Below are 23,077 nucleotides of genomic sequence, written 5' to 3' on the forward strand. Positions count from 1 at the left end.
CTTGTATTTCTTGCTTTTCACGTTCAAAGTCTCTTCCTGGACGTCCAAAATAGCATTTTTATTGGGAACCTTGAGTTTAATTCATTCCTTCTTTGGAAGGAGTGTGCCTTAAAGCACTTTTGCCCTGGTCCCTTGGTGAGGGACAGGAGCGATTTTGCAATTATAAGCTCACTTGTGCTTTGCTAGTCTTCGAAATTATCTCCAATGGACCGATTATGCCTTTCTTCATTCGCCTCAAACTTGAAATTCGCTTTACCTTTGCGAGAAATTTGTCCTGTGAGAAAATCGCTCTGGTCCCTTGGAGAGGGACAGGAGCATCTTTTGAAAATCGCTCTGGTCCCTTGGAGAGGGACAGGAGCATCTTTTGAAAATCGCTCTGGTCCCTTGGAGAGGGACAGGAGCGCTTTTGTTACTTAGGTTGATTTTCTTCATTGTGGCCCACTCAAGTTATATTCAACGGGCAAAACATACTTCCCTTGACCTCTTCAAATCGCGAAATCACTTAAATCTTGCAAGGATAATGCAAATTTGGAATTCAAGCTCCGGTCCTTCAGCGAGGGACAGGAGCGAATTTTGCCCTCTAGGCCAAAATGCTTCACTTTTCACCATGAAATGTCTTGGCTAAGGAAGATATCATCTTACTTCATGCTATGAATAAAAGTTAAAGTCTAAGAAAGGTCTAAAAATGTGTATATAAAGAAAATCGCTCTGGTCCCTTGGTGAGGGACAGGAGCGCTTTTACCTTTGTAGACAAAAACTCCATCATTTCATTGACTTTGATCAAGTCTGGATGCTCTATCATGTTCATTTCGTCCTCCACCATGCCTTTGATGTTCCAATTTGACCAAGCAAGGCCAGGAATGACTCAAATAAGCCTTTTCGCCCTGGACCCTTGGTGAGGGACAGGAGCGCTTTGCCTTGGTCCCTTGGAGAGGGACAGGAGCGAAATTCGCTCTGGATCCTCAATGAAGGACAGGAGCGAAATTTGACTTTTTGAACTCTCTATCAGGATAATTTTTATGGAATATAACATTTAAGTATAAGGAGATGTCACTTATACTTTAAGTTATATTCCATATATACTTTCAGGATGTTTGAGAGTGGTTTCAAACCTCCAAGAGTTATATTGCAAAATCTAGTTTTTTTGAGGTTTTTCAGTTTCCAGACTTAGTCAAATTTCAGGATCAGGACATTCCAGACTTAGCCAAATTTTCAGGATCAGGTCTTCAGACTTAGCCAAATTTTCAGGATCAGGACTTTCAGACTTAGCCAAATTTCAGGACCAGGACTTCACTCAAGCCAGACTTGCTATCCTATTGATCTCCCCGACAGCACTCAAAATGCAAAGGCTAACTAACAAAACCCTAAAAGACCAAAAAACAAACCCTAAAAAGCAAAAAAAGCAAGGGTCCCCATTTGCAATGGGGCGATGTGTGAAAACGTCACAACAGGCGAACTTCACTCATTCTTTGCACTTTAGGAGGGCGGACTTGCTCAAAATTTTGCACCTTTTGCACCTTCCACATGCTACTTCCTTCACCTTTAGGCGGACTTTCTTAACTTCATGCACTTCTGACTAGTTGTCTCCACACACTTCAAGGCGGACTTGAATCGCTTCTCTCCCTCTTCACCCTACACATGGCGGACTTTGTGAGTTTCTTGACCAAGTTAAGTCCCTTCCAAAGCGGACTTCATGACCCTTATGCACCAAGGTGAGGGCGTACTTGGTTCATTGTGAGACCTATTCAGGGCGAACTTTGCCTAAGTCTTGACCCTCTGATCTTCATTGCTAGGCGGACTTAGTCAAACTTATGCACCATGAGATCAAAACTTAAAATCTTCACAACTCGTGCGATTCCTCTCGAATTTATTTGAAATTTGAAATTCATACTCCATTTATCCACCGAATTCCTGTGGATCCCTAAAATCTAGGAATTTGGCTTTTTCGAACAAAACTTGAATTTCAGAGGAATTTGACAATCATTTTCAGTGAATCTCAGAACCAACAGTGCAAACCCTACATCCCTTTCCAAAAATAGAAAAAGCAAGGATCCCTAAAAAATAGGAAAAACTTTCTAAAAATAGCCATTTCAGGGATGGTGCTTAAAATGCCAAAAACGAAACTTCCTAAAAAATTGGAAAAAGCAAAAAGCAATTTTTTTCAAAAATAGCAAGTTGTCCAAATCTACCCAAATCAATTGCAATCTTCGTCCTTCGGCCTTTCTAGGCACTTTGACGGTGTCTAGACTCTGTTCTGACCTTAGTTTGCACAAATTGACTTATGACTTCCAAAACTCGGACCTTTCAAAATTGAGAAAGTTGGCAATACTGATGCCGGAAGGCCACAAGGCTCTAACAAAAACCCTAGAAAGCAAGAAAAAAGGGAGGGTCCCCATTCTCAATGGGGTGATGTGTGAAAAGGTCACAACACAGAGTAAATGGAATATAGACTTACAGAACATGGGAATATAGTTAACTTGCAACATATTCAAAATATAGCTTTATTATGTTTCTCATATATGTAAGTACAGTATCATCAGAGCAGTCCTTGACTATGAACAAGAAGTACATATAAATAGTAGACCCTCGGTATCATAAGGCACCAACCCTTGGTATCTACCACCTAACAACTAACAACTTGGTCAGGGACTAACACCACAAATACAAAATATAACTCTTTATTATTTAGCTGACAACAACATATTTTTTTATTCTTTGCCGACTACACACTTGCCTTTTGTATGGACCATCAAAGATTGCTTTACTTAGAGAACAACCTAGACAAGTGAAAGAAAGATAAATGCCTACTCATCTATAACTTTTGGATGGTGAAAATTGACCTGGAAATTCATTTGGAAGATTCACATACTATATATAAGTTATGGTAATCAAATAATTAAAACTATTGAATAGATAAGTGTATGCATAAGAACAGAAAATCCGCTTACCTACTTATTGTTTTTATTTTAATTCAAGAGGGATATTTTAAAATAATCAGAATCAAACTTATAAACAATAAACATGACTCTATGTAAGTAGAAATAGCTCAACCAAAGAAATGAGCGTATTCATTTCTGAGCATTCGCATCAGCAACAGCTATCTTCCACATTATAAGTCTCAAGCACATTTAGGAAGAGGTATTGAAATAAATAGAAAACATGCAAAAAAACTCATGAAAATGCACATTCTAAAGTCTGGTTCTCACCACTCAAGTTTCCCACATGTATAGTACTGTAATCCCACCAAAGGATAAATTGATGGATAAGCCCCTGCACTACAACAAAACAAAAGAATGAGAAACTAATGAAAATTTTAAAACATCTAAATACCAAGCAGCGAATATCAGTATTTGTCATATCAGTTAGTTAAACGTGTTGAATACCATTAAACAACTCAAATTTCCTGTGTTTTACTTTGAACATATATTGAAACATCAAAAAAATTTGTGTAAGATATGAAGTAAGGATGATTATACAAAATCTTACCATGCTTTAACACTTTTTTTACTTAGTTCATCTCAAACAGACTTCTAATTGTCGATTCCACGAATGCTTGTTGTCAAAGCCTAATGAGGAGTGTAATGTGGTACCTCGTCAATGGTAATCCTTTTAGGATGGAAATTTAATACCCCTTTTTGAGCCCTTTTGAAATAGGACAATATTTATTTGGAATCAAATACCACCACTGGGATAATCCATGATTATAAACAGCTTCTAGATAAACAACATCAGATTAAAAACAGCTTCAGCATGACCCCAAGCCCTCCAGCAATGTTATTATTTACAAGAGGAAGGATGCTAATACATCAACCTAGAGGCATGCACCTCAAAGCGTGTATGTAGATTGGCAAAAAAATTGCTGCAGTTAATGCCTCATAAAGACCTTTCTCACAATTGCTATCCATGTGGTATTATTTACAATTAACATATGCCTAGTGCACACACAATTAAGAAAATATTAAACGTGTCATAGAGATATTGTGCACATAGTGGATAATGCATAGAAAACAACCCAAAACTAGAGAGGTCCAATAAAACAAGTACCAATAGACCTGCATCCCAGAGCTTCCAGATTGGCAAATCTTTTGGTCAAGGTGATTGCCTCATAAACGACATCTTCCTCACAATTTTTCTTCCACATTATTAATAATACACAAACTCACCACACACACACACACAAACCCACCGCACACATACACAAACCCAACACACACACACACACATACAATTAAAACAAGAGTGTTAACATGGAACAAAATATGATCATCATTGCACAATGAAAACAATGCTTGTAAATTTCAAACATTACATAGATAATAACCACAAGCAACAAAGGGCCCTAAAGGCATGTCATAAGCCACCTACTTGACCATATTTAATTTCTGCTTAACAATGAAATGACTGATTAAATTAGAAGAAGATGGAATTGAATAGATGTATGGATTTAATCTAATTTGCCAAATCAGAATTGGGTATAGAACAGGTATGTGGGTAAGATACGGCTGTATGGCAGAATTTTTTTCTTGGTCTAGGTACATTTGCATACATCCATACAAAAAACATATAAAAATCATAAATATATACATATTTACAGCAGAAAAACAAGAACTAAATTTAGAATGACACATACTATGGATATTATAAGAACGCCTCTAAATGGTTTTTTGAAGTTGCTTGCCAAATGGAATCACAACATAAACTTGCAATGAACATGTAATGAAAAATAATACAGTCATAGAGTATTTATATAATTTACAACAAGCGGCTCTACTATCATTAAATTCAATTTTAATATTTCAAGGAAACAATCCTTGTTGTAAACATTTATTGGAGAGTAGCATTTAACCATGTAATTTAAACATGATGAGAATAACGAGCAACCCAACACCACAATATACCTCAGAAATGGAAGTTATGTTGACTGCTGACTTCTTGTTATAGATTGAACTGTAATGCCATTGTGTTTAACTTCTGATTTCACCATTCCTTCCACAAGAATACCCCTCCCTGCTATGGCAATATACCCAAAGAGTGCCCAGCTCCAACCAACTCGGTCAAACTGCCAATGACCAGCTACTACAGATATGTCAAAACAAGTTTCAGTCATTATTCTAGCATCGTGTCAAAGTACTTGTACAGAACGATCAACAAGTCTCATACACCTCCAGTTTCAGGTATTCCACAATCAAGGGTCTGGAAATGCCAAATGGAGCCTAGCACCTCACTTCCTAGGCAATATTTTATCTCCTCCAAAAGTAAATGCCACCCACAAGTGCTAAATCATGTCCAAACTCAAAGTATGGTACAGAGGTGAACTAGAAATTTAACAAATAGCTTCTACAAAGAGTTGTCTCCATCCTGCAATAAGTGGCAATGGCCAATACCCTGCTAGGCGTCACTTGTGATAAGGTTTTCTGGGTCTAAAGACCAGCGCTTCACCTGGATAAATCATGTCATCCCTTCATTGACAATGTAGTACAGCAAATTCAAACCTGCTGCTAAACACTTGAATACTTATCACAAACCAGTAACCTAGAAATCAAAGGACGTTTAAAGACCCCATACTTAGCCCTTATGAGCTTCAAGAGTGGATACAGCCTACCATATAATGTGCATGGCCTGCTCCAAACACCATCCAGAAAACTTGCACCAAAAAAACACCACCCAACTTCCTCAAATGTCACACCAAAAATGAGCTCAAACCCGCAAATTAAGTGACCTTGAAAATCTTCATTTTTCTAAAATCCCGAAATCCAAACTCAATGAATACCAATGTGATTCCTATGTGAAATCGCTCTAACCGCTAGGGAGTATCTTTCATTATCGAAACTAGTTTTTCGACAAGGGTTTTTATCCTCATCAATCCCTAGAAGAAATTCTCTTTTCATTCTGACAACATCCTATTACGTGCACTTCTTTGAATCCTCCAAATGAGAGCCCCAATCCTCCCTTTATAGAGTTGGAGGGAAAAAAGAGCAATTCAAATTCAAATTAAATCATTTTCTCTCTAATGCTCTTTTAGAATATAAAATTAACTTATGTCCAAGTCCCCTTTTCCCCTAGGCTTCTATTTGAGGGGGCATAACATAGCTTTATTAAATTAAAACACTAAAGTAAATATTATAAGTTAACTTTATAACTTTCGTGCAATAATTTAAACAATCCAAACCACTTTGTAGAAACCACCACCAAGGCACTAAAAAATAAAACTAATAACGCCAAGTAAGAACTAATGTTGAAGAATGATGTTGAGTTCCAAAATGAGCACTTAATAAAAATAGCCATGTTCCCCATGAAATGTGGAGCACAAACCAAATGCACAAAGATGCTACAAAGAGCGTCATCAAAATCCCAAATGCCAACTGAACTCAGAACCATCACCGGATGCCAAGAAAAACCCAAAACTGAGCTCTCCAAGAACATTGGATTTCTCCCAGCTCACTTAAAAACTTACAGAATACCTTGGAAACTGGCCATGCTCATAGAACAGTATGGCATAAAAAATAGGGACATTACAGTCCTCCCTCCCCAAAGATTGCTTGTCCTCAAGAAATGCCAGCTCATACACTAATTGATCCTAAATAAAACTCAATGTGATTCCAGGATGCCAAATAAGTCTAGGAGGCCTATAGCTCCTGCTCAAAGCATTGTACAATTGGGCACCTACAAATGTTACCTCCTGAAATCCCCGCGTAACAAAAGCATCCAAACTCTACAAGATCTCAACTTGGAAAATTTCTCTTCACAATCACAAATCCGTGGCACCATAGGACTAATTTTGATAAAGTCAATGTTAACTTCCTCATTTTTAGTTTCCTAGACTCCAATATAATGGTTGTAATTGTAATGAAGTTTTGTTGTCCCAACCATAAGTGCAAGCTGTTAATAAGAAATAACAATTGCTTAGTTCCTAAACACCTATCCAACACTGAACAAGGTTAGCCAAACTAGTCATTCTCTTCATCCGAAGTCCTAAAATAACCTTGCCAAGAGGCTAAATGGTCTGAAATTGCATATATCTACAATTGTTCAAGTCTGAAATCATCAATAGACAATCTGGTTTTTCAAAACTCATCATCTAGAAAGAAGAACAATCACTGCAACACTAAAAATCCTTAGCAAAAATAAAATTCATGATCATTCCCTTGGCTAGAAACACCCTTCCACGAGTCACTAACTCAAAAGAACTCCAATTTTTACTTAAAATCTCCCTCCAATCCACTTGCAAGAACACAAATGGACTCTACAATGGTTGTATGCATTGGTAACAAAAATATTATTTTTGCATTTTTGAGTTAAAATCTCCCATGGTATACCTCTCCCATCATCTTTAGTTCCCAACAACCCATGCTGATGATCCTGAGCATAAATACTCACCCCCAAAGTGACTCCACCATGCTGAGGTTGTGGTACACAAATCATCATTTGAGCTTCACCTAGAGCGGGTTTGATGATACTTGAAGTCTCAACATAGAAACTCTTCACCCATTGACCTTAAGTCACAATAGTACTCTCCTTGTGGTGAGTCCACAAGGTCATCCATAATGCCACATTGACACCATCCACCATGATCCATCATAGGAAGTGAACCATCATAGAAAAAATTTTCTTCCCCTGAATTGTCAATGTACAGTTCAAAAAGAGGATTATGCAAATGCTATCTCTACGTCCATGTCAAAAAGGGGATTTACCCAAATATGAAAATCATTTTTACCTCCTTGTGGCTTAGTTTTTGGCCCATGATCAGATACTCCATGCATCAACTTGAATGGAGCAATTTGATCTCTCCTTTGACATTGCTCTCAACACTACCATTCTACCATCATTGTGAAATTCCAGCTCAACGGATTTCAAATTCAAGGTGATCTTGACTAGTCAATGAAGCCATTGCATCCCACGAACCACATTGGTGTCTCTTATGTACACAACACAAAAAACATTATTGACTTCGCAGTGGTTCTCTAGGAGGCTCAATTGTTGAATCTTCCTCAGGCAAGAAATAATGTGTCTATTTGCAACTATGATTCTAGACCCCCAAACTTATTAGTTTTCAGCCCTCTTTGTGCTACAATGTCTTCATCAATGAAATTATATGTGCCACTTGTGTCAATAGGAGCAACAATTTGCTGCTCTTTCAACATACCTCTAACCCCTTCTGATTCATTTCTTTTAAGACTAGAAAGCCTAGCTAATATACCTCCACTTTCCTTCTCTTCCCCAAACTCTTCTGTTTGCTTCTACTTCTTCACTTTACCTTACTTCAGCTTCCTAGTCTGAATTTTCTACTTCGGAATTATTAACTAAATATGCCTCTAGTTGATGAGTTTTCCTCTTTTCCAAACACTTATGACCTGCGGCCCATAGTTCCTTGCATGTAAAACAAAGACTCTTCTTCCTTAGCTCCCTTTTAAATTAATCTTCACCTTCTTTGAGAAGGGTTCTTTTGGCTGAATGTTTCCCTTGTTATCATATTTCTTGCCCTTTTCATGATGGAAGGTCTTGGAAGAGAATTTGTTTTGGGGCAAAAAACTTCATATTCCTAGCCTTCCTCATAGCCTCTTGCAAGCTCGGTGGATCAAAGGCCTTAACCCATCTTGTAATGGGCTCCATTAGTCCACTGTAAAGGATTAGCAACCTTCTATTTGTAATATCAAGAACCAAAATAGATAATCTCAAACACTCTGAGATGTAGGCATCCATAGTACCATGTTGCCTCAACTATACGAGGTCTCTGAAATGTAATTCTGAGTCCTTGTCAAATCTCTAGATAGGTTTGTTTGTGAACTCATAATAGGTGGTAATCAGGTTATGGCCTAGTGTCACCAAGCCATGACACCATCAATCATGTGTTATCTTGTGCAAATGAAGTGTGGTAAACTTGATTGCCTCATCCTCCAATATGGGTCTAAGGGTCAAATAGTTATCCAATTTCTGCACCAAAGCTCCAGCAATGCATCTGTCATTCCCATCATAGTGTAACAATGTAACCTTATCCAAGGCCTATCGATTGTCTCTCTAAACTACTGGACCCCTATTCCCAATTCTACCACCTCCTCTCTTCTTCGTTTGAAGAAAGTACTCATTCAGAGACTATTGGTTTCAAATCGCATCAGGCAATGTTGCATACTTAATATAACCAACTCTCACCTCATCCACCAAAAGAATATGAACCTCTAGAGAAACTTGTATCTCCTCCCTAAATGTGAAAATGGGTTGAAGGGCATGAATAAACCTTGACACTGTCACAATAGTTCATCTCTCAGTGTTTTGCTGATTTGTAGAACGTGTCTCACCACTCTACATATGAGTAACTGGTGGTATTCCCTGATTCACCTTAGCAAGTATCTAGGACATCATGTCTAACATTGCATCAAATTTCCTTTAGGCCCAAGTGTTTGGGCTAACTGAATCAGCCCATCCCTTACCTTGGGCTCCCATAATTTTAAGTGGACTATGATTGGTAGAGTATGTAGCAGTAGAACTATCACTGTCACTTGACAAACTTTGATGTAATCCTTGATCTGTTGTAAAAATATTTTCAAAAGGAGTTTGTGGCTTGTTTGCTCTCTGCTCTAGGGTACATGTAATATATCTGTTTGCCCTCTCGGGTGAATAACTTAAGGCATAAAGAACATAATGCAGAATAATGCCGTAAATATCAGACAATGTATATCAGATGTTCTATTCATAAGAAGTCTCCTTTTACCAGTTACATTCCGAAGTATAAAAGGGTACCGAGGGGGTGCGAGCGCCAACCGTCGCACCGCAACTTCCACCCCTCGGTTGCCAACTAACCAAAACAATTACACATAATTAACTAATGTTATTCCCGTGTACAATAATGCCGCCAACATCATCCCCCCCAAAAAGAAAAGTCGTCTCCAAGCGACTTACAAAAATGGAGATAAAGCAACCTATACAATAGACATATCTGAAAGATTAGGGAGGGGGCTGAGAAAGCGTCCCTGAAGCAGAAGGGTGAGATGTCGGTGTTTGGGCCGCCAAGCGGGCGCGGAGCTCGTACACCTGCTGAGTGCGTGCAACCACATCCCGTTCCGCCACCAATACTTTCTCTAAAGCTGTCTTCACCATGTGTGCGGCTTCCAACTCCTTCTCTTTTGTATCCACTACCTCCGTTGCACAGACCAACCGAGTCTGCTCGACTGCCAGACGAGTCTCTACCTCGGCCTTCGCTGCCCGGGTCTCAGCCGTCTCTGTGCGGGCCATCTCTAGCTGTGCCAACAACTGCGCCCTCTCGGCTACCCATGAGGCCTGCTGACTGGCCACCTCCTTCTCCAATGCTGCTTGGGCAACCTCCCTGACTGCAAACTCCTGCTGTGTACGCCTCAATGTATAATAGGCATCCCGGTAGACCTGCTCGATCTCGCGGACAACTGTCGTCACCCGACTCTCCACAACGGGCTAACGCAGCCTCCAAGCCTGGAGCATCTCCTTTGTCTCTGCAGTCGGCCACCCCTGAGACTCAAAGCAAGTAGCAAAGGCTACTGGGCAGCCCACCCGCATAAACTGTAAGACCTACTCTAGCTCCACCACCACCTGCTGCAATGCTTGCGTCTAGGCAGCGGCCACCACCCGCCTACCCCTCGTCACCATATCAGCCATGTCAGCTAGATAGGTCTCCACATCCTCCCCCGTCTGTGCCGAAGGCTGTGAAGTCCCTGGTGGAACGGCCACTACTGTATCCTGCTGTGAAGGTACCGCCTCCGCCACCAAAGGTGCACCATCTCCTGGTGCCTGCTCAGCAGAGGCGACCTCCCCTGCCTCGTTCCCAACTGTGAGTCCATGTGCCTCCCCTGACGAGTCATCCAAGTCGACTACCTCTGCTCTAGTCTCTCGACACGGTGAGAATACAACAGCTCCCTCTGGCTGTGCCAGTGTCATCTGAAACCGTTGTGTGAGCCAGCTTTGCATAGCCTCGAGGTCAGCACGCATCTCCGTGACTGGGGGGTGGTTCGCTGTCGTCGGCTCCTCCAACAAGGAAGCAGAAACAGTCACCACTGCGTCACTACCCACGACGTCCAAGCGCACGTGAGGCTCGGTATCCACCACCTCCGTCAGCCCCTGCTCCTCAGCGACCACTACCCGATGCAGTGACTCCTCCATCCCTGACTCTGCCATGTCCTCGGTAAGTGCCGCCGTGGTTGGGCCTGGTGATGCTCCCTGGTGCTCGTGCTGGAGGGGACCAAGTGTAACAGGCGTATGGCTCTGCCCGAAGGCCGGAATATAGGTGCCGCCCACTCTAAATGATGGCACAAGCGTGCCCATCGGTAACAGGGGTGGGGCAAACAGGACTCGTACAGGCTCCTCCGTCGCCTGGCTGCTATCGTCCTCCTCATCTTCCACATCTGAATCCTTCGCGCTGCTGGAATCCCTCCCGTTGTCAGGCTCCCCTGAGGCCGAGGCCCTATCTACCGCCCGTTTCCGCTTCGCGAAAGAGTGCCCAATGTCCAAGTCAACGGTCCCTGCGGCCGTACCTCCAACTCGTCCTCCGGCACTGCTTCCCACGTGGCCTCCAGGAATAACCCTATAGCGTAGTGAGGCATATAGAATGTGCGATGCTGGAGCGTCAAAAACTCATACATACGCTCTGCCAGTAACGCAACCCAGTCATATACGATGCCATTCATCAACCCATTCATCAGCATAATTTGAGGGAGGGCAATGTCCGACGCCCTACCCGACCCTATCAATCTGCTCTTGATGACATCCATAATGCATCTCCAGTGGCCCTCTGCAACAAAAGTCTTACGGATTCCGCGACCCTTCGTGGCTCTAGCCATGCTGTCCAACTCTGTTGTCGTCAAGTTCCGAGAGACTAATTTAATCCACCGCTCCTTCTCCTCTCGCGTCATCTTTTTGGCCTTCAAGTCTATTTTCTTGCCCTGGCTGCCTGGAATGCCGAATACCCTCGTGAAATCCCCTGCTTTGAAGGATATAGTAACATCCCTCTGGAGGTATTCAAACGTGCTGGTGCATGTATGCCTGTCGAAGGTGTCCACCATGAAGCGTAGGGCACCCTCGTACTCACGGATAGGGAACACGGGCATCCGAACAACCCACTCTACTTGTGCCTTACGGAGGTTTTGCTTTACCAGGTCATTATCGAGGGTGTCCTGCCACCATTTCCGGCATTCCAATCCATTCAGGCCTTCAAAAGTAACATTGTGGCATCACTGTGTTTTTCGGACTTATAGCAGCTTGTGGTGCCTTCTGTTTTTGCTTTTGTCGGGCACTGGCATCCATGGTGCCACCTGCAACACGTACTCCTGACGCTAAAATCCTGATATTGCTATCCCTATCCCTCTGGCTGCTACTGGAAGAAGCGTGCAGCTGTTTCTTCCAACTTCTTTTCCCTGCTGAATCCATCAATCTCTGTATAACTGATTTCCTGTAAAAAAAATTGTACCATCTTAGGCACCTTCGTAACGACCTCCTTTTTCGTGTGGCTGCTTGGTCTACCTGTGGCGGTCCTTTTTCCCTTAAATGGCTATGTGGTTTACTTTTGGCATGGCTGCGTGGGATTGTGCGGGCTTGGTCTCCTTTTTTTTTTCTTCCCTTTTCGGTTGCTGCGCGTTGCTATGCGTAAACCTTGTTGTGCGTGTTGCGTGGTCGAGCTGTGCGGTGTGTGCGGCGTCCTTCCTCTTCCTTTATCCCTTGCTGTGTGTGGTGGCCGGGCTGTGCGGTGTATGTGGTGTCTTCTTCTTTCCTCGCGTCGCGTGGTGGTCGGGTGTGCGGTGTTATGCCCTCGGCGGTGTGCGGTGTTGTGCGGCTTCTTCCTTGTTGCACGGGGGTGTTCTATTGTTCGTCGACGGTGTTTTAATCTTCCGCGGGCTGCTTGCGGTGACCACCTTCGGTGGCCCCACCGTCGGTGTGACCACCGCACAGTGGTTCCACCGTCGGCGGTTCCACCTTACGATGGCCACTTTCTTTCTTCTTTTTTTTTTCTCTTTTTTATCTCTTTTTTTTTTTTTTTTTTTTTTAGCGGACTGACTGACTGGAGGGTCCTGGTTCCCTCTGTTCGTGATAGACCTTTAATTTCGACCCGTTGACTGCGTCTGGTATCTCCTTCCCGTCCAGCGTCCACAACTTAATCGCCCCATTCGTATTGACCTCGCGTATCCAAAAGGGCCCTAACCATCGGACTTTGAATTTCCCCGGTTTAATTTCGTTCTTCCCGTTGAATTTCAAAACCAGCTGTCCGAGAGTAAACTTCATTCGCCCGAGATGCTTGTCATGCCACACCTTCCGTCTTTGCTGGGTTGTCTCTGTCGCCCACTGAGCCATCATCCTTCGTTCGTCCAATTTGTTCAAAGCGTACAGTCTCTCCCTTAGGCTTTCCATGTCGCCAAGTCGATTATCGATGGCAATCCGTAGACTTGGCACCATGAATTCAACTGGCACCACGGCTTATTGTCCATACATTAGCTGGAAGGGAGTCTGTCCAGTAGTTACCTTGTAAGTTGTTCGATATGCCCAGAGTACTGACGGTAGGCGTTCCTCCCAGTCATCCTTCTCCACTCCGCAAGACTTATATATCACCGACATTATTATTTTATTGGTCGCCTCGGCCTGCCCGTTCGCCCGTGGATAGTAGGGGCTTGATAAGAAGTGGAAGATTTTAAACTCTGTTGTCAGCAATCGGATTATGTGATTTACAAAATGGCCTCCTCTGTCACTCGTCAATTGGATTGGAATCCCATACCACGTAATGATGTGTTCATACATGAGTTTTGCTGTATTGACCGCCGAATTGTCGGGTAAGGCCCATGCCTCTACCCACTTGGTCAAGTATTTTGTTGCCACTACAATGTATCTACATCGTCGAGCTCTACTTGGTTTTAATGGTCCGACGAAATCCAATCCCCATCTCTCAAACAGTTCCTGGGCATTCGATGGGTTGAGGGGCATAAAATCCCTTTTTAATGGTCGTCCGGCCCGTTGGCATGTATCACAGCTTGTTACCCACTCCCTGGCGTCATTATGTAGTGTCGGCCACCACAGTCTTGCCAACAGAACTTTCCTCGCCGTGGTGTCGAGCCCCATGTGTCCACCTACGGGCCCTTCATGTGCTTCTTTCAAGACGCTCGGAATTTCCTCTTCTAGGACGCATCGCCGTAGGATTTGATCGGGCCCCATTTTATACAATAGGCCATTAATGAGTTGGAATGTCCTGCTCCTCAGTACCAGTTTCCTTCTTTCTCTTGGTGGCATCTCCCTCGGAAACTGTGATGTCAACAAATATTCCCCCACGCTTGCGTACCAGGTGGGGAGAACCCCGATGCGAAATAAGTGAGCGTCTGGAAAATCTTCATTCACTCCTTCAGCTAGTTCTCCTGACTGAATTCTCAATAGCTCGTCGGCTATCACGTGGCTCTTCCCAGGTCTTACTATAATGTTGAATGTAAATTCCTGCAGCAGTAGCAGCCATCGGCTGATTCGTCCTTGGATAATTGGCTTGTTTACCAGATACATTAAAGCCTGGTGGTCCACATAAATTGTGAACGGGGTGGCGAGCAAGTAATGTCGAAATTTCTGGACGGAGTACACCATCCCGAGGGCTTCCCTTTCTGTGGTGCTATAATTTTTCTCTGCCTTCGACAGGAGTCTGCTTGCAAAGTAGACCGAGTGATCTAGCCTGTGGTCGCCAACCTGCGCCAATGTGGCCCCTATGGCAAAGTTGGATGCGTCAACGTGTACGTGGAACTCTTTGTCCCAGTCAAAATATGTTAGGATTGGCGCACCCACCAACCGTGACTTCAGTTCTTGGAAGGCCTCCTCCCGAGCCGTCCCCCATATATACCGTTCACCTTTCCTTGTCAGCTTGTCCAAAGGGCAAGATACTCGAGCAAAATTTTTGATAAATCGCCTGTAATACCCTATGTGTCCTAGGAAGGATTTGACTCCCGTGACATCTGTGGGTGCCTCCATTTCTACTATCACCTGAATCTTGTCTAGTTCAGTCTTGAGTCCAGCCTTACACACTATGTGTCCTAACAGCTTCCCTTGAGGCACCATGAATCTGCATTTTTTTGGGTTGAGTGCTAGGCAAGCTCGCCTGCATCTCTCCATGCATTCGCCCAATGCGGCCAAATGTGTATCTTGGTTATTGTAGATGGACCAGTCGTCCAAGAACGCCCTGAAGTTCCCTACTGACATCTTTTCAAATATGTGAAGGATTATTCGTTGGAAGGTTGCTGGTGCGTTGCATAATCCGAACGGCATTCGATTATACACGTACACGCCATCCTCCACTATGAAGGTAGTTTTTAATTTGTCTTCATCAGTGATGGATATCTGGTTATACCCAGAAAATCCATCCATGAATGACTAAATTTCATGACCGGCCACTTCTTCCAAGATGCTATCCATGAATGGTATTGGAAACGGGTCTTTTATGGTGACCGCATTAAGGCATCTGAAATCCACGCAGATTCGTATCTGGTTTGCCTCTTTTTTAAGGGATATCACTATGGGCGATACCCACTCGCTGGTCTGCACTTTAAAAATAATCCCGGCTTCGAGCATATGCTCAATTTCATCATTCACTCTTGCCACATAGTTTTTATTCATTCTGTATGGCCTCTTCCGCACAGGTACAGCCCCAGGTACGAGTGAAATTTTGTGTACGCACAGTTCTGGCGGCACCCCTTTGAGGTCCTTATACGTCCAAGCGAATACATCCTTGTATTCCATGAATATTTTAAATGCAGCAGCTTTCAGGACTGGGTTCCAATCGTCGCCAACCAGGATGTTTCTTGGCTCTACTTCCGTGCCGAGGTTTGTAGGTTTTACCGATTCTTCGTACCGGATTGGTTTTGTCATGTCGAAACTGTGTGCTAGTACTTCGTTGACTGGGGCATCCCCTTCAGTGTATTCCCCGTACGCCGGCGGAAATTCGTTCTCGTCCAGATTCTCGTCTACCTGCAACATGTTACACCCATACAGCAACTCGTAGTCCTCCATTTGCCAGTGAAAAAGCCCATTAAGTGAATCGGTCTCGTCCTTAGAACATCCTTGGATTCCAAGGACGCCTTCCTCGTTCGGTTCCCTGCTGTACTTTCCTTCGTCAACTCTGCCTTCTCCGTCTGATTCCGACTCTGACGCGAGTTCTTCACTCACAAGTTGTGTCTTCAGGTCAATAATAAATTTCCTCCCGGCATTTTCCATTGACAACATGTTACGCTTCCAGTTGTGATTCGCTCTGGCTGCCACCAACCACCCTCTACCCAGAATGGCGTCGTATCCTTTCTTGGCTAGCGGAATCACCACGAAGTCGAGGACAAATGGTTGTGTCTTGATGGTCACTTGTTGCGCCATGAGCGTTCCAAGGGGTTTGATACCATGTTGATCCGCTCCCAGTAAGTTAAAGGTTGACGGCCATAGTGTTGGTTTGCCAAGCTGCTTCCAGGTTTCTTCCGAAAGCACATTCACTCCGGACCTGCCATCGACGATAGTGTCAGTCAGAATGGTTCCCAGTATTCCCATTTCTACCACCGCTGGGTGTCGGCCACTATATAATGTCAGGACCAATGGGTTTGTAGGTGTTCTGCCGGTACCATCTGTATTCCGGGTTGCCTGACTGTGCGGGGTTACTTGGACCGTACGTAGGAGTGTCGTACGTTATTGCGGCATCGTTTCCAGGAGGTCCTTCATTTTTACCGGCACTTCAATCTGCAGCATTTGCTTCAGGATATTCTCCTCCGCCTCAGATCGGGAGGTACTCACCGCTTCCTGAGTGCTCCTTTGTGCCAACATTACCTTTGCCACTTCCGCCTTGGCCTCTTGCACCCGTTGCTTCTCCGTGCGAGGGTCCGGGTATGTGGCCTTCTTTGCCTGCGACCGTGTGATTGCCAATACCCGTTCCTCCATCCTGTCGATGTTGAGCAGGTTTACTCCAGACTTTGGGCATGTTCCATCATCGTGGTATCCAGGCCCACACCATTTGCATAATTTTTGTGGAGTTTCTTCTGAGGTGCATTCTCTAGCAAAGTGGCCCCATTGATTGCAGACTCGGCACTGGATCATTGGCCGTCCCTTTGCATCATATTGGATTCGGCTCCTATTATTATTATTGGTCCTCCCCCCTAGCTGGTTGTTCCGGTATCTGCCAGATGATGCATTATTGTTGGCGGTTTGCGAAGTTTCGGCAGCTGGCTGCTCTTGCATGAAGAGAACTTGTTGGTTCCTGGTTTTCATTTTGTAGGGACATTCCTTTCTCAAATGTCCCGCAATCTAGCAAATGTCGCAGAAAGCCTTCTTGGGACAGGACCCCTTGGTGTTTCCGTCACTCCTACAGTCGGTACACCACACTTCATTTTCTTCCGACTTACTTGTACTCCCTTTCATGGCTTTGAATTCTTTCAGCATTCATTCCATGTCCTTTTGGAGCGCGTGTACCTTTTTACTCGATTCGCCACCGCTACTGCTTTCCCCGTCAGAATCTTCATCCTCGTTAGATGAATATTTATTACTTTTCTTCTTCCTTGATGTTTTGTATTCGCTCTCTAGGTCCATCGCCCTATTATAGGCGTCGTCATATGACGTAGGGGGTACAATTTTCATTTTTTTCCGTAGGGAGGATTTCAATCCTTCCACAAACCATCATTTTTTCAAGCCCTCAGCCAGTTGGCCCTCCATTTTACCCAACAATTCCTTTAGTCTCCTGCTATATGCCCGTACTGTCTCCTTAGTACCTTGCTTGGTACTGTATATCTCTATTACAATTTCGTTGTCATCACGGAGCAACCAAAACTCCTCCGTGAATTCCTTCTGTAGGTTGGCCCATGTGGCCACTTTTTGTTTATCTACATAGGAGTACCAATCTATGGCGACTCCACGTAACATGGCTGGGAACTGCTACACCCAGTCATTCTGGTCTGTCACTCCATTGGCAAACCAAATAGTTTCACATGTACGGCAGTGCCATAGGGGGTCTTCCTTGCCGTCCCCTGTGAACTTTGGTAATTTTTGCTTACTCGCCATCTCGGGTCGTCTTCCTGGGGGCGGTTGTGTCTGCATCTGCGGGCCTGCGCTGCTTCCTACGGTGGCGTCGGTGGTGTGTCCTGCATGGACGACTGGAGGTACGGTGTTTTGCCTGTCGTGTGTGGCACCTACACCCATACTGTTGCCCTCCCCTTCGCTCTCACACGCTCCCACTCCTGCTTCTCGTTGGTGATCTTCACTCCGTGGCGTAAGGGATAAGTTTCTAAACTGATCCCGAGTCTCCTCGATTAGATTTCGCCGTAACCTTGTTTCTTCCAGAAACTCTTCGTGGCTCCGCGTCCTACGATGATCTGGCAACGTGTAGAAATTTCCTTCGGCCTCTGCACCCTCCGGGACACCTCCTTGGTTCCCCTCGGGCCCCCCTTCGGCAGGTCGTCCTTCTGCAAGTTGCCTCAGCCTCCGTCTACGTTCTACTTGCTGCTCCAGAATCAAGGCCCTCTGCACGACCTCCCACTCGTTCGTTTCTGGTTTTTTATTTCTATCTTTATTCAGTAGGTTTGGCATTAATTGTCGCACATTTCCATAACTCTCAATTCGTAAATCAAAACATGTCTTTATTAATTCATCTGCTCAAGTACAACTCGTGTCAATGACACTTTTATTTGGAAATAAAAAGTTCAATGTTCAATTCCCTCCTGGCCTGGCGCCATCTCGTTCCGTTTCCCATCGGCTGTTTTCTTCGTAGTTGCGAAGGATCTGTTGGCGTCGCTCTTCCTGGGCAATCTCCTCCAGGTGCGCCTGTTGTGCTAGCGATGCTTGTGCAAGCAACCGGGGGAGGTGGTTCATCAACCGGTTCATTGTTGGGCTAACCTCCAGAGCTGTCCACACGGCACTTGGTGGGATTTCCGCCTCCGCCGCCTCTCGTCGGACGTAGGTCTGGACGGCTACCTAGAGTAGAATTGAAAATTCTCTCGTTGTCGTGTCTTGCGCGTCGTTCGCCTCTGGGTTTACTTCACCAACTGGTAGGCCCATTGTGTCTGTGCGCCATCCGTGTCTTCCGTTCCCGAGTACGTCTAGGCAACGGCGCCAAATGTTTGCCCTCTCGAGTGAATAACTTAAGGCATAAAGAACATAATGCAGAATAATGCCGTAAATATCAGACAATGTATATCAGATGTTCTATTCATAATAAGTCTCCTTTTACAAGTTACATTCCGAAGTATAAAAGGGTACCGAGGGGGTACAAGCGCCAACCGTCGCACCGCAACTTCCACCCCTCAGTTGCCAACTAACCAAAACAATTACACATAATTAACTAATGTTATTCCCGTGTACAATAATGCCGCCAACAATATCCCTCTCACTCATAGGTGATGTTCAGTTGCATGCAAATAGCTAAAGCACAAACTCACGAAAACTACAAGCTTTGATACCATTGTAAGAACACCCCCTAAATTTATCACAAAATAAACCTACAATGAACATGTAATGAGAGGTAATGCACAGTCATAGAGCATTTATATGATTTGCAAAAAGAGGCTCTACTATCATTAAATTAAATTACAACGCAACCCAACACCACAAAATACCTCAGAAATGGAAGTTATATTGACTGCAGACTTTCTATTATAGATTGAACTGTATGGCTTTTTCCTTCCACAAGGAAACCCCTTATTGTTGGCGACAGTATTGTACATGGAAATAAAACTAGTTAATCATTAAATTAAATTACAATGCAACCCAACACCACAAAATACCTTAGAAATGGAAGTTATATTGACTGCAGACTTTCTATTATAGATTGAACTGTATGGCTTTTTCCTTCCACAAGGAAACCCCTCACTGTTGGTGACAATATTGTACACGGAAATAAAACTAGTTAATTAAGTTGTAATTGTGTTGGTTAGTTGGCAACCGAGGGGTGGCAGTTGCGGTGCGACGGTTGGCGCTCGCACCCCCTAGGTATCTTTATATACTTCCAAATGTAACTTGTAACGGAGATGAATTATGAATGGAATAACATATCTGATACTTGTCTGATATCTATGGCATTATTCTGCATTACGTACTTTATGCTTTAAGTATTCACCCGAGAGGGCAAACATTTGGCGTCGTTGCCTAGACGTACTCGGGAACGGAAGACGCGGATGGCACACGGACACAATGGGCCTACCCGTTGGTGAAATAAACCCAGAGGCCGACGACGCGCGAACAGAACTTTACACAGGAGAAGACACAGCAACGAGAGAATTTTCAATTTTGCTCCAGGTAGCCATCTAGACCTACGTCCGACGAGAGGCGGCGGAGGCGGAAATCCCACCAAGTGCCATGTGGACAGCGCTGGAGGTTAGCCCGGCAGTAAACCGGTTGATGAACCACCTCCCCCGGTTGCTTGCACAGGCATCGCTGGCACAACAGGCTCTCTTGGAGGAGATTGCCCAGCAAGAGCGACGCCAACAAATCCTTCAACGCTACGAAGAAAACAGCCGACGGGAAACGGAACGAGATGGCGCCAGGCCAGGAAGGAATTGAAACTTGAACTTTATATATTTAAATAAAAGTGTCATCGACACAAGATTGTATCCGACAAATGAATTAATAAAGATGTAATTTTGTTTATGTATTGCGAAGTATGGAAATGTATGGCAATTAATGCCCAACCTTTTGAATAAAGATAGAAATAAGAAAGCAGAAACGGACGAGTGGGAGGCCGCGCAGAGGGCCTTGATTCTGGAGCAACATGTAGAACATAGACGGAAGCTGAGGCAACTTGCCGAAGGACAACCTGCTGAAGGGTGGCCTGAGGGGAACCAAGGAGGTGTCACGGAGGGTGCAAAAGCCGACGGAAATTTCTACACGTCGCCAGAGCATCGTAGGACGCGGAGCCACGAAGAGTTTCTGGAAGAAACAAGGTTACGGCGAAATCTAGTCAAGGAAACTCAGGATCAGTTTAGAAACTTATCCCTTACACCACGGAGTGAAGATCACCAACGGGAACCAGGAGTGGGCGCGGGTGAGAGCGAAGGGGAGGGCAACCATACAGGTGTAGGTGCCACACATGACAGGCAAAGCACCGTACCTCCAGTCGCCCACGCAGGATACACCACCGACGCCACCAGAGGAAGCAGCGCAAGGTCACAGACACAGGCACAGCCACCCCTAGGAAGACGACCTGGGATGGCGAGTAAACAAAAATTGCCAAAGTTCACAGGGGACGGCAAGGAAGACCCCTTACGGCACTACCGTACATGTGAAACCATTTGGTCTGCCAACGGAGTGAGAAACCAAGATGACTAGGTACAGCAGTTCCCAGCCACGTTACGTGGAGTTGCCATAGATTGGTACTCCGATGTGGACAAGCAAAAAGTGGTCACGTGGGCCAATCTACAGAAGGAATTCACAGAGTAGTTTCAATTGCTCCGTGATGACAATGAAATTGTAACGGAGATATACAGTACCAAACAAGGTACCAAGGAGACAGTACGAGCATACAGCAGGAGGCTGAAGGAATTGCTGGGTAAAATGGAAAGCCAACCAGCAGATGGATTGAAGAAACGATGGTTCATTGAAGGATTGAAATCCTCCCTACGAAAAAAGATGAAAATTGTACCCCCGATGTCATATGACGACGCCTATAATAGGGCGATGGACCTAGAGAGCGAATACAAAACGTCAAAGAAGAAGAAAAGTAATAAATATTCATCTGACGATGATGAAGACTCTGACGGGGAAAGCAACAGCAGCGGTGAATCGAGTAAAAAGGTGCACGCTCTCCAAAAGGACACGAAACGAATGCTGAAAGAATTCAAAGCCATGAAGGGGAGTACAAGTAAGACTGAAGAAAACGACGTGTGGTGTACCAACTGTAGGAGTGACAGACACACCAAGGGGTCCTGCCCCAAGAAGGCTTTCTGCGACATTTGTCAGATTGCGGGACGTTTGACAAAGGAATGTCCCTACAATATGAAAACCAGGAGCCAACAAGTTCTCTTCACACAAGAGCAGCTGGCCGTCGGAACTTTGCAAACCAACACAACGGCATCATCTGGAGGTTACCGGGACAACAGACGCGGCGGCGGAAGGAATAGCAACAATAACAATAACGGAAGCCGTATCCAGTATGACGCCAAGGGCCGGCCAATTATCCAATGTAGGGCCCGTAATCAGTGGGAGCACTTCGCCCGTGATTGCACGAAGGAAGCCACCCCTCAACACCTCTGCCGATGGTGTGGGCCAGGCGACCATGAGGACGCAAATTGCCCACAGGTAGGGGTTAATCTCCTCAACATTGAGAAGGCTGAGAAGACTGGTGAGAAAGAAGTATTGGCAATCACCCGCGCCCAAACGAAAAAGACCACTTATCCCGACCCCCGTACGGAGAAGGAGAGATTACGGGAGGCAAAGGCCAATATTGAACATGAGATGACGGCCGAACGACGGGACAACAAGGTGGCGAGTACATCATCCCATACGGAAGCGGAAAATAACATCATTGGGCAAGTACTGCAAATGGAAGTACCTATAAGGGTAAAGGACCTTCTAGAAACAATGCCACAATTAAGAACCGCCATTTTTAGTTCCATACAAACCACTGCGCAAGCACCTTTGCGTGCCACACGGGCGGAAGTTCCGGTCAGCCCCTCGGCTGACCCAATGTTGTTGGCCTTAAATAGTGGTCGACATCCTGCTGTAGTAGAGATGGGAATTCTCGGGGCTATCCTCAAAGACACCATCGTGGACGGAGGTTCAAGGGTGAATGTACTACCAGAGGATACGTGGAAGAAGCTGGGGAAGCCAACACTATGGCCACCCACGTTCAACTTGGTAGGTACAGACCAGCACGGCATCAAGCCACTCGGCACCCTAATGGCCTAGCCGGTCACCATCAGCACCCAACCTTTCATACTAGATTTTGTGGTAATCCCACTCAAGAAGAAGGGGTACGATGCCATCTTAGGCAGAGGGTGGCCGGTTACAGCAAAGGTGAACCACGACTGGAAAAAGAACACCCTTTCTATGGAGAAAGGGGGGCGGAAGTACACCATTGATCTGAGGACCCAGGTTGTTGACGAGGAACTGACATCATCTTCAGAATCGGAGGGTGAAGGGAAAG

General features: G+C 44.7%; 1 protein-coding gene across 11 annotated transcripts in view; it reads right to left on the minus strand.

Moving 5' to 3' along the window:
* The window catches only part of LOC131029723 (histone-lysine N-methyltransferase ASHR1), a 295,469-nt gene that overhangs the window by 83,837 nt on the left and 188,555 nt on the right, over positions 1-23,077 (minus strand). For 7 of the 11 annotated variants that reach the window (XR_009102815.2, XR_009102821.2, XR_009102814.2 and 4 more), the window contains one exon: positions 3,207-3,270. The exons of 1 other annotated variant lie outside the window; for it this stretch is intronic. Coding sequence is in view for 4 of the 10 variants with exons in the window: in XM_057960357.2 (XP_057816340.1) it covers positions 3,207-3,270 (64 nt within the window). In the remaining 6 variants the exon portion in view is untranslated. Of the gene's footprint in view, positions 1-3,206; positions 3,276-23,077 lie in introns of all 11 variants that reach the window. 3 more of the 11 variants (XR_009102819.2, XR_009102820.2, XM_057960384.2) reach the window with 1 other exon arrangement.

This window comes from Cryptomeria japonica, chromosome 10, assembly GCF_030272615.1.
Source record: "Cryptomeria japonica chromosome 10, Sugi_1.0, whole genome shotgun sequence".
Lineage (NCBI taxonomy): Eukaryota > Viridiplantae > Streptophyta > Pinopsida > Cupressales > Cupressaceae > Cryptomeria > Cryptomeria japonica.